The 14,908-nt window shown below is 46.0% G+C and overlaps 2 protein-coding genes across 13 annotated transcripts; both read left to right on the top strand.

Annotated features, from left to right (window-relative positions):
• The first annotated feature begins 685 nt into the window (after positions 1-685).
• Positions 686-4,473, top strand: LOC123043664 (uncharacterized). 12 transcript variants are annotated; one of them, XM_044466183.1, is made up of 7 exons: positions 792-1,258; positions 1,344-1,451; positions 1,538-1,668; positions 1,897-2,065; positions 2,147-2,230; positions 3,035-3,101; positions 3,833-4,473. In XM_044466183.1, the coding sequence occupies exons 3-7, from the start codon at positions 1,649-1,651 to the stop codon at positions 3,988-3,990; spliced, it is 498 nt and encodes a 165-aa protein (XP_044322118.1). In that variant the 5' UTR covers positions 792-1,258; positions 1,344-1,451; positions 1,538-1,648; the 3' UTR covers positions 3,991-4,473. The 12 variants fall into 12 exon arrangements, 4 of the variants coding, with proteins under 4 accessions (XP_044322118.1, XP_044322119.1, XP_044322117.1 ...); XM_044466184.1 differs by having other exon boundaries at positions 1,341-1,451; positions 1,535-1,668; XM_044466182.1 differs by having other exon boundaries at positions 794-1,258; positions 1,535-1,668.
• A 4,730-nt stretch (positions 4,474-9,203) lies between these two features.
• On the top strand, positions 9,204-11,406 carry LOC123040607 (uncharacterized). Its single transcript, XM_044463401.1, has 3 exons — positions 9,204-9,502; positions 9,982-10,293; positions 11,098-11,406. The coding sequence occupies exons 1-3, from the start codon at positions 9,364-9,366 to the stop codon at positions 11,142-11,144; spliced, it is 498 nt and encodes a 165-aa protein (XP_044319336.1). The 5' UTR covers positions 9,204-9,363; the 3' UTR covers positions 11,145-11,406.
• Positions 11,407-14,908: the final 3,502 nt, after the last annotated feature.

Below are 14,908 nucleotides of genomic sequence, written 5' to 3'. Positions count from 1 at the left end.
TGCATAGTAACATAAAGTAGTATCATAAATGATCATATTTATTGCCATGCATGACACAAAGTAGCATAGCATTTAACATGATATGGTATCTACCTATGTTACTCTAACCCTGTCTCTCCTCTTTAATTATGTGCCACATAAGCATGTTTGCTAGTTCCAAGTGCATGTTACAGGTTATGTTACCCCCACTATGGCCAGCCTTAGGGCATTTGTAGAACCGGACGCCAACCACCTGGTCCTAGTCGCTGGGCACCTTGGGCAGAGGATCAATGGCAGCGGGGGTGGAGTTGCCCGGAGACGGCGAACGGACGAGGAGCTCCGGGACATCTTTGGCACGACCACTTGGAAACGGACAAGGGAGATGCTTGTGCGTGGTGGAAAAAGGAGATTGCCAGGGATCAGTACTGTCTACCAAGGCGTGTGAGCGTGATCGCACCGGCTGCATGGCTTTAAATACATCGTGGTGGAAAAGTATTTACGTTATACTGTACAATGCTCCCATGCCAACGGTCGTATTCATCCTCCTGCCTGCAAGCACGCCTGCGCGTGTCAGATAGTTCAGTCAGTGGGTCCTCTGAAAATACGAAATACGCTATAACTAGCTCTCCAATGTTCGGCTATACGCCAACTAGCACGTCCAGCTGTTCTAATCGCGATGGCACAGGCACCGTCGATGCCGTGCATGCATATGCCACTGCGTCCATGGCTGCACTTCTCGGCGCAAGTACCCATATAAGTCGGAGCTAGGCTAGTTAATAGAGAGAACCATGTATAGAGATTACTTCCTCTGTTCCGAAATAATTGTCGCCGGGAGTTTCTAGCACTCCCTTCGTCCGGAAATACTTGTCGGAGAAATGAATGTATCCAGATGTATTTTAGTTCTAGATACATTCATTTTTATGCATTTCTTCGACAAGTATTTTCGGACGGAGGGAGTACAAAGTTCGGCACGTACAATCTTTTTTGCTGTTTCATAAACTACCCTCCCACCTCATCCACTCTCTCGCTCACTCACGCACTCGCTATCTCGCTCAGCCGAATCCCTAGTTCGCGTCGTCGGCACCTCTCCCTAGCTCACGTCGCCGGCGCCTCTCCTAGCTCGCGTCCTCGGCGCCTCTCCCTCGCCTGTGTCGCCGCTGCCTCTCCCTCGCCCGCGCCGCCGCCACCGTCGCAAAGATCTCATTTTTATTCTCCGGCGGCTGATCCCGAGTGCGGAGGCTCGTTCTGCAATGGCCTTCCTCCACTCCAACGCCCTTCGGTACGTCACCCCCTCCTAGCTCCCTCGCTGTTGCTCATCTACTCTCTTCATGCGGTACAAGGATTGAACTTGGCGATTCAAGCAGGTGCAGATCTCCGAGCTTTACCGGCGCCACTCCGAACTCGTCCCTGATGCGCAGTCCTCCTCTTCATGTTGTCTCTTCTTCCTCCAACTCTTACATGGAGCAGAGCAGGTTCCCTTCCCCTCTTCCGGCCATGTGATTTGATGTTTCTTTTGTGAATTGGGCTTGATTTGATTTGCGGGCCTTGTGTACAGTAGATGCCCTCATCAACCTGCCTGCAGCCAGCCGTGCGGCCGCAGCAGATTGACGAGGAGGACTGATGACGACAATGGAGGAGGACTGAATCAAGCTGAAAATGCATTGAGATAATGTGGGAATGGAAAATGAGGTAAAAAAACTGAACCTGTCTGGTCGATAATGAACTCTTTCTCCTTCAGGTTATATCACAAACTTGAAAGCAGGAGTAATTTTCTTCCCAGAAGTTTGCACAATTTAATCTAGGATCATGGTCCTGGTCAATGTTAGGGGCAATAGTAGTAAAGCCAACAAAAAAATGGGCAATTGATAAGTTGCTGTCCGTGATGTCTGAACAAATGCAACAAATTTGTATGTACAGTATGATTGCTGAAAATGGACCGTCATATATACCTGTACAAGGTTGGGGAGGCACGGTCAGCGTTGGTGTTTTGGTGCAAGTCGCCGGGGCCCGGAGAGAGGAGAGGTCGTCACGTCGAGCTCATGGGGATAGGGCAGCCACCACTGTCGCCTCCCGCGACAGAGCAAAGGTGAGGATGCTTGACTGTCAAAACTGAAAAATTGAGATCTGCTTGTGAAACTGAAAAACTGAGATCGGCTTATAAACATAGCTTGAAGATCATGGCTATTATTGTGAAGTTCTCCAGGTGATGAGCTTACTCGAGTGCTTTCCCCTGGAGACTTTGCATTTCCAGGTGACTTCTTGGAGATTTTGAAACTGCTTGTACTGTCATAATTTTCAGTTTGTAAAACTGAGAAGTGTATTTTCCATTTTAAAACTGAGATCTGCTTGCACTATCATACAGTAATTTTCAGTTTGTAAAGCTGAGAAGTGTATTTTCCATGTGGAAACTGAGATCTGCTTGCACTGTCATAATTTTCAGTTTGTAAAACTAAGAAGTGTATTTTCCATTTTGAAACTGAGATCTGCTTGCTCTATCATACAGTAATTTTCAGTTTGTAAAGCCGAGAAGTGTATTTTCCATGTGGAAACTGAGATCTACTTGTGCTGTCATAGTTTTCAGTTTGTAAAATTGGAGTACTGCAGATTTTACTGCCAAAACCGTATCCACTGTAAAAACTGAAATAAAATAAGCACTGTCACTGTGATGCTTTGACTAAAATAAAATAAGGTTTATCACTATTAAAATTGTCTAAATGGCCATCAAGCAATGAAATTTGGCTGGTCTCACAGATTTATGGGATTTCCACATCTTCTTCTATGATCTCCTGTGTGTAATTGAATGTGCTAAAGCATGGAGTAGAGATTTGTAGTGATCTCCTGCAGCTTCTACAGACTTGATTCACTAAATTCACTAAAGCATGGAGTGGAGATTTATGTGCATCTTCTTTGTTGGCATCTTCTTTGCTTGTGGAAGGATGTACAGTATGGAGTATGGAGTACTTCATTTCTGTGAATGCAAGGCTTGGCAGTAGAGATTTGTGCAACTTTTTCAGTACAGTGTAGGAGTAACATTTTTTTGTTCATCTTTTAATAGGACTACTTCAATGCACTTCATTTAAGGACGATGCAAGCCATTTACCAGAAAGCAGAAGCAGATTTTGGTAGGTAAAGAAAACCTTTGCATGCTTCCAGATTTGTGTATACATCTACTGAAGCAAACAAATGTACAGTACCAGTGCTAGTGCTTCCAGAATTTGAGTACACCAGTGCATATTCGCTCCTGTAGACAAAAGACTGTCGTAGACTCCAATTTTAGTGTCTTTTTGGTAAGTACAGAAAATCTTTGCCTGCTTCCAGATTTGGAGTACAAAGACAAAAGACTATTGTAAGTACATGCACATTCTTCGGTTCCTCTTCCATGATATACAGATCGATAAATGAAGTGCTTGTGCTCCAACTTTGTAAGAAGATGTTCAGAGACCCATGTAGAATGATGTTCATATTACTCCTATAGACAGAGAGTGATGTACTCCTTGTATTCATGTCTACAGTAAGAAGCAGATAGTGCACCTTGCCAGCTGCTCTTTTCTTTGCTTTACCCTACATTTTCTTTTCTTGGCTATGAATGTTAATTGAAAGTGCCATTGCTAACTAACCAAAGCCAGCCATGTTTAAAGAATAAATGTAAGCTTATCACACAACCAAAGCAAGCCATGTTTAGTTAGCCATATTTGGATGACTGATGGAAATGTGGGCTGCAGGCTACACTTGCCTCCTTTATTTGTCTCTTTTATTTCAGCTGAGTCCTGAATTTGAAATTCTAGTGATTCCTCAAATTCTGATGTACTGTTTAACTGAATCAATCTTGTGTTGTTAATTTCTATAATTTGAGGTGAGGAGTACCTGCCTGGAGTGGTGTGTGTTGCGATGACCAGGCGGGGGCGCATCGACGATCTGTCTGGGCAACGGGGCGAGGACGCTAGGGCGGCGGCGACAAAACTGGGGCAGTGGGGCGGAGGAGGTTGGGCCTGCTACTGGCGACGGGGATGAGCAACTGGACAACAGGGAGGAGCCTGGTGGAGGGTCCTGCTGGTGGAGGGCGGAGGAGGAGGGGCCTGCTGCTGGCGACGGGGACGAGCAGCTGGACGACAGGGAGGAGCCTGACGGAGGCTCCTACTGGTGGAGGGTGGAGGAGGAGGAGGAGGATGGGCTTGCTCCTGGTCTGGACGATCAGCTGGAGGAGGAGGAGGGGCTTGCTGCTGGCCTGGATGCGCTGCCCTGGAGGAAGACAACGAGGAAGACGACGATCTGATTTCAAGTTAGGGGTAGTTCTGTACTTTCGTTCATTTTCACCTGGTTGGAGATTTCTCCCAGCGACAATTATTTCGGAACGGAGGAAGTATTATCGATCCCCCGATCGTTATTGTACACGGATGCAGAATATCTGCTCGTGAACTCATATGCTCCTCGATGAACAGTAAATTCGAAAAAAATGACAATAAAATTCAAAACTTTTGATTCTTTTTGGGAAAACATTAAGTAATGTTTCGGGTGCTTGCAAAGTTTCATTATGAAATCATATTCGTGGAAGTCATGGTTAAAAAAATTGATGCTCTGAAAATGGTACTTTCGAACGCATTTTGAAGCTCTATTTTTTTTCCCACGAATGTGATTCCATGATGAAACTTTACAAGCACTCCAAACATTACTTAATGTTTTGCCACCCAAAAAAAAGTCAGATTTTTTGAATTTATTTTGGAATTTACTATTCATACCAGGAACATTTGAGCTCGAGCTGAGAAAAATACTTTCGATTCTACACTCATATACTCAAGCATTACAACACGAGCAGGAAGTATGGCTTTACCTCCACCATGAGGGCATGTACCTGGGTAAACAATCTCATGTTTCCTCTCGGTTTGCTCACCTAGGCTTAATACCTATCGAGGGATCCACCAAAAAATACTCCCAAGACCATCACCCCCACCACCTCCTCAATGCCGCCGGGAAAACAAAAACCTAAGGAGAAAAAAAGAAACAAACAGACGAATCATCTTGCCGATGGCAAGGCCGCCGGAGAGGGAAGAGGAGGGGGTGATGTGGCGGTGGGCCGTGGGGAGAGCTTGGTCGATGATGGCTAAGGTTGAGGTCGCTCGAGAATTCTCTTCAGTAGTTGTTGGGTTGCTTAATTCGTTGGGTTGGGCTGATGGGCTTTATACATACCACTACAGATAGATGTTGGAGCTTGTGAGTTTTGTTATGAAGCATAATAAGGCGAAGAAGCATCAATCGTGTGCACTGAAGCTTGATATGATGAAGGCATATGATAGGGTCGAGTGGGAATATTTGAGAGCTATAATGCTAAAGTTGGGCTTCACAATTCGGTGGGTGGATATAGTGATGAATCTTGTCACCACAGTTAAGTTCTCAGTAATGTTCAATGGAAACAAACTACAGGAGTTCACACCAACCCGTGGAATCAGACAGGGGGACCCCATTTCCCCATACTTGTTCTTGTTAGCAGCAGAGGGCCTTTCGTGCCTTCTTAAATCCAAAAATGAGTTATCCAACTTAAGTGGTTTGCAGGTAGCCCCCTCGGCTCCACCAGTGAATCACCTGTTATTTGCTGATGACAGACTGCTGTTCTTCAAGGCTAATAGTGTGGGTGCTGATGAGGTTAACCAGGTTCTGGACACATACTGTCAGGCAACTGGTCAACGTATAAATTTTGCAAAGTCATCAGTCTTCTTCAGTAAAGGAGTGCCTGAGTCTGTGAGGGATGAGATCAAGGAGCTGCTCAATGTTCCAAATGAGACATTAAGCGAGAAGTACTTGGGAATGCCATCTGACATTGGTAACTCAAAGAATGGTGCCTTCAAATATCTAAAGGATCGGTTGTGGAGCAAAGTCCAAGGATGGATTGCAAACACAATGTCAGCAGCAGGTAAGGAAGTCCTTGTTAAATCTGTAGCCCAAGCAGTGCCAGTTTTCTCTATGTCTTACTTCAAGCTCCCTAGAGGATTGTGCGAACACCTCAATATGCTTATAAGGAAATTCTGGTGGGGGAGCAAAGAGGGCAAACGCAAACCTCATTGGGTCTCTTGGCAAACTATGACCCAACCGAAAGGTATGGGTGGTCTGGGTTTTAAAGATTTCGAGTTGTTCAACCTGGCTATGTTGGCAAGGCAGGCATGGAGATTGTTACAGAACCCCGAGACGCTGAGTGCAAGGCTTCTGAAAAGCATTTACTTTCCAAACTCAGATATCTTGCAGGCTAGCCTCGGGAGCCACCCTAGTCAGATATGGAGGGCAATCATCGAAGGAAGAGACACCTTAAAACAGGGTTTAATAAGGCGGGTGGGTAATGGCGACACGACACACATCTGGAGTGACAATTGGCTGCCGAGGGATGAGATGCTTCGCCCTTATGGCAGTCGAGTACAGAACCCGCCGTCTTTGGTCTCGGAACTAATTGATCATACATCTGCAACTTGGAATAGAACGGTGGTGGAGGCAACTTTCATGCCAATGGACGCTACTGTTATTCTTGGGATTCCCCTCTGCACCCGTAATATTCCTGATTTTTGGAGTTGGCACTACGATGAGCATGGCATGTTCACAGTGAAATCTGCTTATAACATGCTCGTAGCAACGAAGCAGCAAAGAGAAGCATGGTTGGAGGGAACGACGGGCCCCTCGAGCTCAAATGCAGAGAAGAACAGTTGGAAAAGTTTGTGGAGGACGAGTGTTCCGGCTAACGTGAGGATGTTCTTGTGGCGCTTGTCCAGACAGTCGCTACCAAAGAATGATGTACGCATGCATCGCCACATGACAGATTCAGCCAGCTATGGGCTTTGTGGCGCGCTTGACTCATGGCGACACTCTCTCATCGAATGCACCGCTTCCAGGTGCACTTGGGCTCTCAGCAATAGTGATCTTGTGCAGCAAATGATGGAAATCACTGAACCCTCCGCCAAGCAATGGTTGTTTACCCTTATAGAAACTCTATCGCAGCAGAAATTCACGTTGCTTGCGGTAACTATGTGGGCTATCTGGTCGGCACGGCGAAAAGCGATACATGAAGGTATTTTCCAGAGCCCTCAATCCACACATGCTTTGTAAACAGGTACATATCAGAGTTGGAAATTGTTGGTACTGGCAATTCGCGCGTCGTCCTGGGAACGGTATCGCATGTGGCGCCTGCTGCTAGACCCAAGGCTCCTCCTATGGGATATGCAAAAATTCATGTGGACGCAGGAGTAAGGTTTGAGCGGGGAGGATCCACCGCTGCTATCTGTAGGGATGACCAAGGATTCTATCTTGGAAGCTCAGCACTCGTCATTTATGGTGTACACGATCCTACTGCTTTGGAGGCAATTGCTTGCCAGGAGGCTTTAGCTTTGGCAGAGGACCTCAACTTGCAACAGTTCATCATTTCCTCAGATTGCAAAGAAGTTGTCTCGAACATTCAAAAGGGGGTCAGAGGACGATATGGTACTATCATTAGCGAAATAAAACTCAGCGCATCTACTTTTAATTGTAATTTTGTTTGGGAGGGTCGTGCTGTAAACTATGAGGCACATAGATTAGCTAAATTTGCTCTTTCGCAGGGTCCGGGACGCCACTTGTGGCTTGGAAACCCCCATGACCTTTCATGTATACCACATCATGTGGTTTTTGGTGATGAATAAATTGTTTTTCACCCCTCAAAAAAAAAGCCGCACACATGCCCCTGCACTGAGGCTCATTGTAGATTCTGTCCGGAGGAGATTGAAGGCGAGAGCGATCCAACAACTTCAAGAGAGTGTTCGACATTTGGCAGCTTCTGCAGACCACCGGCATTGACCCCTCCCATCCAGACTCCATCCGCTAGAACTGGACGGGTTCAGGGGAATACTCCAGCAAGTCTGCCTACCATATGTAGTTCTCTGGTCGTGTGGTGCCTTTCCACTCTGCTAAGGTTTGGAAAGCACATGCCACCCCCAAATGCAAGCTCTTCGCCTGGCTTGTCCTACATGGAACAATCCTCATGGTGGAAAACCTGGCAATCCATGGATGGCCACACAATCTGATATGCCGCCTTTGCATGGCATCCAATGAGACGGTCACTCATCTCTGTAGAGATTGTCCCTTCTCGCACGCGGTATGGAGGACCATCAATGCCGCAGAGGGAATGCCTAATCCGAGCCCACCGGACGATGGAACCTCCATCAACACGTGGTGGGGGGGCTTCCTTGCCAGTGTTCCAGCTCAGAACAGGCGGGAGCGTAGTGGTGCCATGATCTACATGCTCTGGAACATTTGGAAGGAGAGGAACTGTCGGGTTTTCATCGGCAAGAGGTTGACCTACCAAGAAGTCGCACACCTAGCTTTGACAGATATTCGCTTGCACAGATCCAGTGGTTTTCTCATTCGCGAGTAATCCGCATGCCCATGATGTTAGGGAAGCTCCCCTGTCGCCCGATTCTTATGGGGAAAAGCCTTGTGAAAACTATTTGTAACACTCTCTCTTCTTCTAATTTAAAGGCAGCGCTCCTGCCAGTTTCTCGGGAAAAAAAGACCCTTCGCTCTATATAAATTGGTGACCACCGATTTGTCAAAAATAATTAAAAAAATTGGTGACCACCGATGCATATCTACAAACCCTAAATCCATAACCATTACCGTGGGGTACTAAAGACCATGGAGGCGCGGCGGATCCTGGCACTTGCCGGCGAGAGGGCTCCATTTTTAGGTGTTTTTTTTTAGTTTTGTTAGGGTTTATGTCATGCTCAGGAAGATGAGGCGGGGGTGACTTCTTGAAGATGGAATAAGGTTCTTCCCATCTAGCCCCTGTCCTGGTGGTGCTTATAGCATCTTCAGAGGGCGTGTGGAGGTGTGTCTTCGACGGATCTCGTGGGATTCGGTCGGCGTTTGTCTTAGATGGATCCGATCTTTGTTCGTCTATGTCAGAGTGTCTACAGGTTAGATCCTTTCGATCTACGCTTCTCTTCATCGGCGGCGGCTGTTGTTTTGGTGCGCTGGTCCTATTGGGCCAATAAGATTTGCCCGGTTCCGATAAGGGAGATGCGATAACGGTGGCGCGCCTTCGGCTCGCTCCAGTGACTGTAGTCGTCGCTAGGTGGTCTACGGACCTAGATGTAATTTTTATTTCTGTTGTTCTTTGTACTATCTTGATTGTTGATAAATAGACTAAAGTTTTCTCGCAAAAAAATATATCATAATTTCATGGTTATAATCTTCTGACATGCACGTCAACGGGGAAAAAGCATATGGCATATGCACAATCACCTTCCTTAATATCCAAAGCGGTCAGCCCTAATTGTTCCCATCCGTGTCCACTTTTCCGCGATCTCCGCAACGAACGGAGTCTTCTAACCGTGACGAGGAGGTTGCTCTGCTGCCTCCTCACGTACCCTGGCTATGGCCTTCATCGCGTCCAAGCTCGTTCGAGCAGCCCTAGCATCACGCCCCGTTGGAGATATTGCTGGTAGTATTTCCCCGTGTCTCCCCCGGCTCTCTCTGACTGGCGGTTCCATCCGTCGCATGTCTGCAGCTGCAGGTAATCCGAGACAGCTCTTTCGTAATTTCGATCTAAGTCTTGAATGCCAAAATTCCCATGTTATTCTGATAGCTCTTTTCGCAATTGGATCTGAATCCCGAATTCCAAAGGAATTCTCATTACTTGGATGATAGCTCTTTCAGAGTTTGTATCTGAATACTAAAGGATTCTCGGGCTTTGGATATGAAAAGGAATTCGCCTTACTTGGATCTGAATTTAATTTAATACCCAAAATTACCATATTATTTCTTCTTGTCATCAGTAGATCTATTTGAAAAAGCTGGCAGGGATTGGGCCTTACTCATTCGGACATCTAGAAGGCATATTTTTCTTAGTAAAACTAAGTGGTTAAAAAACTGGTTTATGATGATTCATGATATCTTAATGTCTCTGCCTTCAATCAAATTAATTCCGTTGAGAGCATTATTACAAGTGATGTTATTTTACAATCGAATTTTAACTCTGTGCTACTGAAGCAGACGGTTCTGAGATAGAAGAAATTCTCGGACTCCGCGGCTTTGTGGCGGACATAAATCCAGAAGAAAAATTTCCCCTTGTTGATGAGAATTCCATTAAGTCCAAGGAATCTCTGTGGGCTTTGTATAAATGCTGGTGCAAGTATCGTGGGGTATCTCGTAGCCATGAAGAAATGACCCGTCGGTTCAGTTCATTTAGGGCTTCTGCAATGCGCGTGTACAAAAACAACAATTCTAGATCGTCGCAAGTGTCTCAACTGGGCCCATTTGCAGATATGACCAAGGCGGAGATTGCTCGCCTGTTTCCTCCTCGTGGTAAGAAAAATAATCCAAGCTCTTCTAGCCCTACTGTGCATTACTTCGTTATTATATAAACTCATCTAGTTTTTATTATTTTCTGTATTTGCATGTATGTCTTCCGCTCTTATGTGTAGTGAACTTGGCAGAAAATTTCGGTTTTTTAGTGTATAAAACTGTTCTTTTGACACCATCAACCTGTTATGTTCAGTTGGTCTTCTTAGCTTGCATTCTGCACACAACCATCACTAAATTGTTTCATGAAAAGTGTAGGGCATAGAAGTTATTTGTGTGGTCAAGCTGCTTAGATCCCCAATACTATTTGGCCGAGCATCGCCCACAAGATTATGGTGAAAATATCAAGTTCTGCTGTGATCATGAGAAACCATACATTGCTCATATGGGTTTGGCAGAGAGAAGATGCAATTAGTTAGCTACCAATCCTTATCCTTTGCTCCTACTACCTTCATTACTTCATGATAAAACCTGCACTTAGACTCAAAATTTGACCTGTTTTAAACCCTCCGTAGCAACCTGCGTAAAACAGAGGCATTTTAAATATGTTCTAACTGCCATGGAGATTCACAAGCTTGACAGACCAAATTTTCAAAAAATGTATTAAATAGTTGTGTTTTTCTTTTAGGTTTTGTCATTGTGAAAATACTGGCAACAAGCAGACCACTAAACTGAGTTTATTTCTCCGTTCTAGCAATAGTTGTTCATTGCTTTTCTTTACTATCACCTTAAAGAAGCGCCTTTCGTACACTTACGTTTCGAAATGATTCATTAGATTGACACATATATCTATCTACCTTTGGTCAGGTCCCAAGTGCCGCTTTGGGGGGTCCAGGAGGTGGTGCAGCCCTTAAATAAATAACTAATTGGCGAAATTATGAACTCGTCTTGTATTGTAGTTTATGGTAAGCTCTGTCGTACTGGAAGTATCGTTGCTCTATGGTTCTTCTCATGGAATGTTCTGTTCCCAAGTGCAGCTTTTTTGGGGGGGCGCATGAGCTAGTGCAGCCCTTGAATAGTTAATTGACAAAATTATGAACTTGTCTTCTATTGTTGTGTATGGTGAACTCTGTTGTGCTGGAAGTATTGTTGCTCTATGGTGCTTCTCAGGGAAGCAAGTTAGAGTTGAAATAACTTGCATTATTTCTGCTGCTCTTACTGCTTTCTAGATCATTGATGGCATGTTTTGCAGCGCCTGTCCATATTTTCTGATAGAACAATAGGAATTTTCACCCATATATATAAATGAAATATGTATGTTTATTTTATCCATCCTAGAAGAACATGCAACTTATTTCCATGACTGTTATTTCTCAGTGTTCGTGTCAGGATTGACCATCCTCATGTATGACACACAGATTGCAAAGCTAGAAAATTGTGTATCCTGGTACAACCAATCCAAACTTTATATAGCATAAGAAAAGTTGTCTGCATATTAAAAACACGTCATTTATCTGCACATGAAACAAAGAACACGAATCAAACCCTGAGTATCTGGAACTTAAGCGAGTAAATAGCATAAAACTACTATAATTCGGGTTAGGGTTCCAAAAACCTACAAGATTTTATTTTCTCTATAACTACCCCTACCATCGCCTTATATGGGGAACGAGACCCATGGTTTAGATGTTCCCAACTGATCTCGCCTCGTGGCTTTCTTGGCTTGTACACCAAGATGGTCCCCCCTCCCTCCCTTCGAGCTGCCCCCCCCCCCCCCCCCGGCTCCTCTCCCGAGCCGGACAGCCTCCAGACCCCTGGGCCCCGAGGCCGGCTCAATTGCGGACTTTCTGGCCGACGGGCCACCCCCAATGTATTGCACTGTCAATGTTCATCAGTGCTGGTGGAGGCCATCCACTTCCCCTTTGTGGTGGAGGCAACCTTCAGCTTTCCCCTGCCGCCGCCGGTCTCCTTGCACGTGGCACCCCTCTTCATCGCCTGGATCTTGGTCGACTAGGCAGCCATCTGTCGTCAGTGGGCGTGCGCGTGGAGAGGAAAGCGATGGAGAGAGAGCTCCGGTGAGAAGAGCAATGACAGCCAGGGCGCTGGAGAAAGATGAAGAAGGGGAAATGAGCGAACTGATATGCCCCTCCCTTATAATGCCCTGGCGAGAGAAGTAACGACAACAACCGCGCTGTGACGCGGGATAGGATAGCTTTGCTCACTTCCCACTAAAAAGCAGCTAAGTTGCATGGGGATCGAGGCATCGTCATGATGGGATGTGTCCTTGATGGGGTCTGCTTCTCTGCGAGCGCACGTCTGCTCGACCAATAATTAGCAGGACAACTTGGTCCGGCTCGACCAACTAGATCTGAGTCGGGTCTGGTTCCCCCAACACGCAGGGCTGGTGCCCAATTCAAAATTTTCTGTGAGTATTCCACGGGAAATTAGCTCGTGGGCCCCGGCTTCATGGGAGAACCTTTCCATGGAGGTCGGAGATCTACACCGGCAACTCAAGACCAGATGTGACCGCCATTCAAGATGGACAGGCCGAGATCAGAGGACATGACACATGAAAGGGGTCGGCTGTGAAGCATGTCCCATTTTCTTAGGAGAACTTGTTATGCATGTTTACTTCGGAGAGCTTTGTGACGGTACGACCTCAAAAAATTTACAGAATACGGTGCCTCAAGATTGGCACCAACTATGAAGGCGCCAAGTTTGAACACTGATCCAGGGGCTACAGACGGTGTAATGGCCCATGAGTGCCTCATCATACCGGAAGTCAACCCAAGCAGGCCAGCCCATGGCCCCTAGGTTGGTTCGTGCCCAGGGCCGTTGTACCGACCTACGGGCACATTACAGATGAGGACTTGTAAGACTTGGAGTACATTGCAAGGCAAATGGCGTCCAAGAGGATTCCTCCGTAATCCTTACCAACTAGGATCTTTTAACCTAGGCGCAAGTACCCATATAAGTCAGAGCTAGGCTAGTCGACAGAGAGAACCATAGAGATTATTCTCAATCCCCCGATTGTCATTGTACACGGATGCAGATTATCTGCTCGTGAGCTCATATGCTCCTTGATGAACAGTAAAATCGGAAACAATGACAATAAAATTCGAAAATGCCAATTAAAAAAAACATTAAGGAATGTTTCGGGTTCTTGGAAAGTTTCATCATAAAATCATATTCGTGAAAGTCATGGTTCAAAAAATTGATGCTCAGAAAATGGTACTTTCGAACGCATTTTTAGGCTTTATTTTTTTTGCCACGAATGTGATTCCATGATGAAACTTTGCAAGCACTCCAAAAATTACTTAATGTTTTGCCGTCCAAAATAATCAGATTTTTTGAATTTATTTTGGAATTTACTATTTGTACCAGGAACATTTGAGCTCGAGCTAAGAAAAATACTTTTGATTCTACACCCCTATACTCAAGCTATACAACACGAGCAGGAAGTATGGCTTTACCTCCACCATGAGGGCCTGAACCTAGGTAAACAATCTCATGTTTCCTCTCGATCTGCTCACCTAGGCTTAATACCCTATCGAGGGATCTGCCGAAAAATACTCCAAGACCATCACCCCCCCTCCCCCCCCCCCCCCCCCCACACACACCTCCTCAATGTCGTCGGGAAAACAAAAACCTAAGGAGAAAAAAAGAAACAAACAGACGGATCATCTTGCTGATGGCGAGGCCGCCGGAGGGGGAAGAGGAGGGGGCCGATGTGGCGGTGGGCCGTGGGGAGAGCTTGGTCGATGATGGCTAAGGTTGAGGTCGCTCAAGAATTCTTTTCAGTACTTGTTGACAGTGGCGGACCCACCATTGGGGCGAGCTGGGGCGGCCGCCCCGGCTCGCCGGCGGTGGAGGATCGACCCCCACATACATATCTTTCCTCCGGCAAGCGTCAGATCTCAAGAGAGCCAGCAGCACTGTTTTCTGTTTCGGTGTGGCTGCCTGACCCTGAGTCGAAGGGGTACGTGAGTGCTTCGAGGGAGAAAGAGATTTGGGTTGATGGACTGGGCTGCATTTATTAGTGACTAATCGACATAGTCACAAAGTTATAGACGACAGGTCTCTAATGAATGATAATGTGGTCGAACACATGATTGCTTGTGGAACCGATGACGCAAAGTTATGATTGCCGTAGGGAGGCATATTTGGTTATCCACCATTCCTGAATTTTTGCTTGTACCAGGCATTATAGATGTTTAAATAAAGTGTGGTGGTGACCCCTAAAAAAAATAGACGACAGGTCTCTCATTTGCTCGTCAAACAAAAAAAAATCCCCAATTAACTAACAAATGCCCAATCAACCAGCCGTTCCCCTTACGACCTAGCCCAGTATTGCGCCGCCGCCACATGCCTCACGCACCCACTGTCGGAGTGCCGGTGATGGATTCCATGAAGAGGTCGGTTGGATAGGGATAACTGCTACTGTTGAAGAAGTTGAGGCTGCTGCGGCACTGGTTGTGGCAAGGGCAGTAGCTTCGACACCCAGATCGGCAGTGGCATCCGAAGGTGCATGCAGATCAACCAAACGGATGCGATTTGTAGGTCTCGTTTGGAAATTGGAATTATGGGATTATATTGTGGCATAAGTGAGCATTTCAACCGACAAGAGTCCATTTTAGCAATTTTCTAGTTTTTAAGACCCTTTTTATTCTTTTGTTGT

The sequence above is a fragment of the Triticum aestivum genome, chromosome 2B (genome assembly GCF_018294505.1).
Source record: "Triticum aestivum cultivar Chinese Spring chromosome 2B, IWGSC CS RefSeq v2.1, whole genome shotgun sequence".
NCBI lineage: Eukaryota > Viridiplantae > Streptophyta > Magnoliopsida > Poales > Poaceae > Triticum > Triticum aestivum.
This window is presented reverse-complemented; position numbering and strand designations above follow the sequence as displayed.

Excerpts from the sequence above, each read along its gene's own strand:
- LOC123043664 (XM_044466183.1), top strand. The coding sequence starts at position 1,649 with ATGTGGGAATGGAAAATGAG. Across the intron at positions 2,066-2,146 it reads CCTCCCGCGACAGAGCAAAG|CTTGAAGATCATGGCTATTA; the intron begins GTGAGGATGCTT and ends TTATAAACATAG. Across the intron at positions 3,102-3,832 it reads GAAAGCAGAAGCAGATTTTG|GTGAGGAGTACCTGCCTGGA; the intron begins GTAGGTAAAGAA and ends CTATAATTTGAG.
- LOC123040607 (XM_044463401.1), top strand. The coding sequence starts at position 9,364 with ATGGCCTTCATCGCGTCCAAGCTCGTTCGAGCAGCCCTAGCATCACGC. Across the intron at positions 9,503-9,981 it reads TCGCATGTCTGCAGCTGCAG|ACGGTTCTGAGATAGAAGAA; the intron begins GTAATCCGAGAC and ends CTACTGAAGCAG. Across the intron at positions 10,294-11,097 it reads TCGCCTGTTTCCTCCTCGTG|GTCCCAAGTGCCGCTTTGGG; the intron begins GTAAGAAAAATA and ends ACCTTTGGTCAG.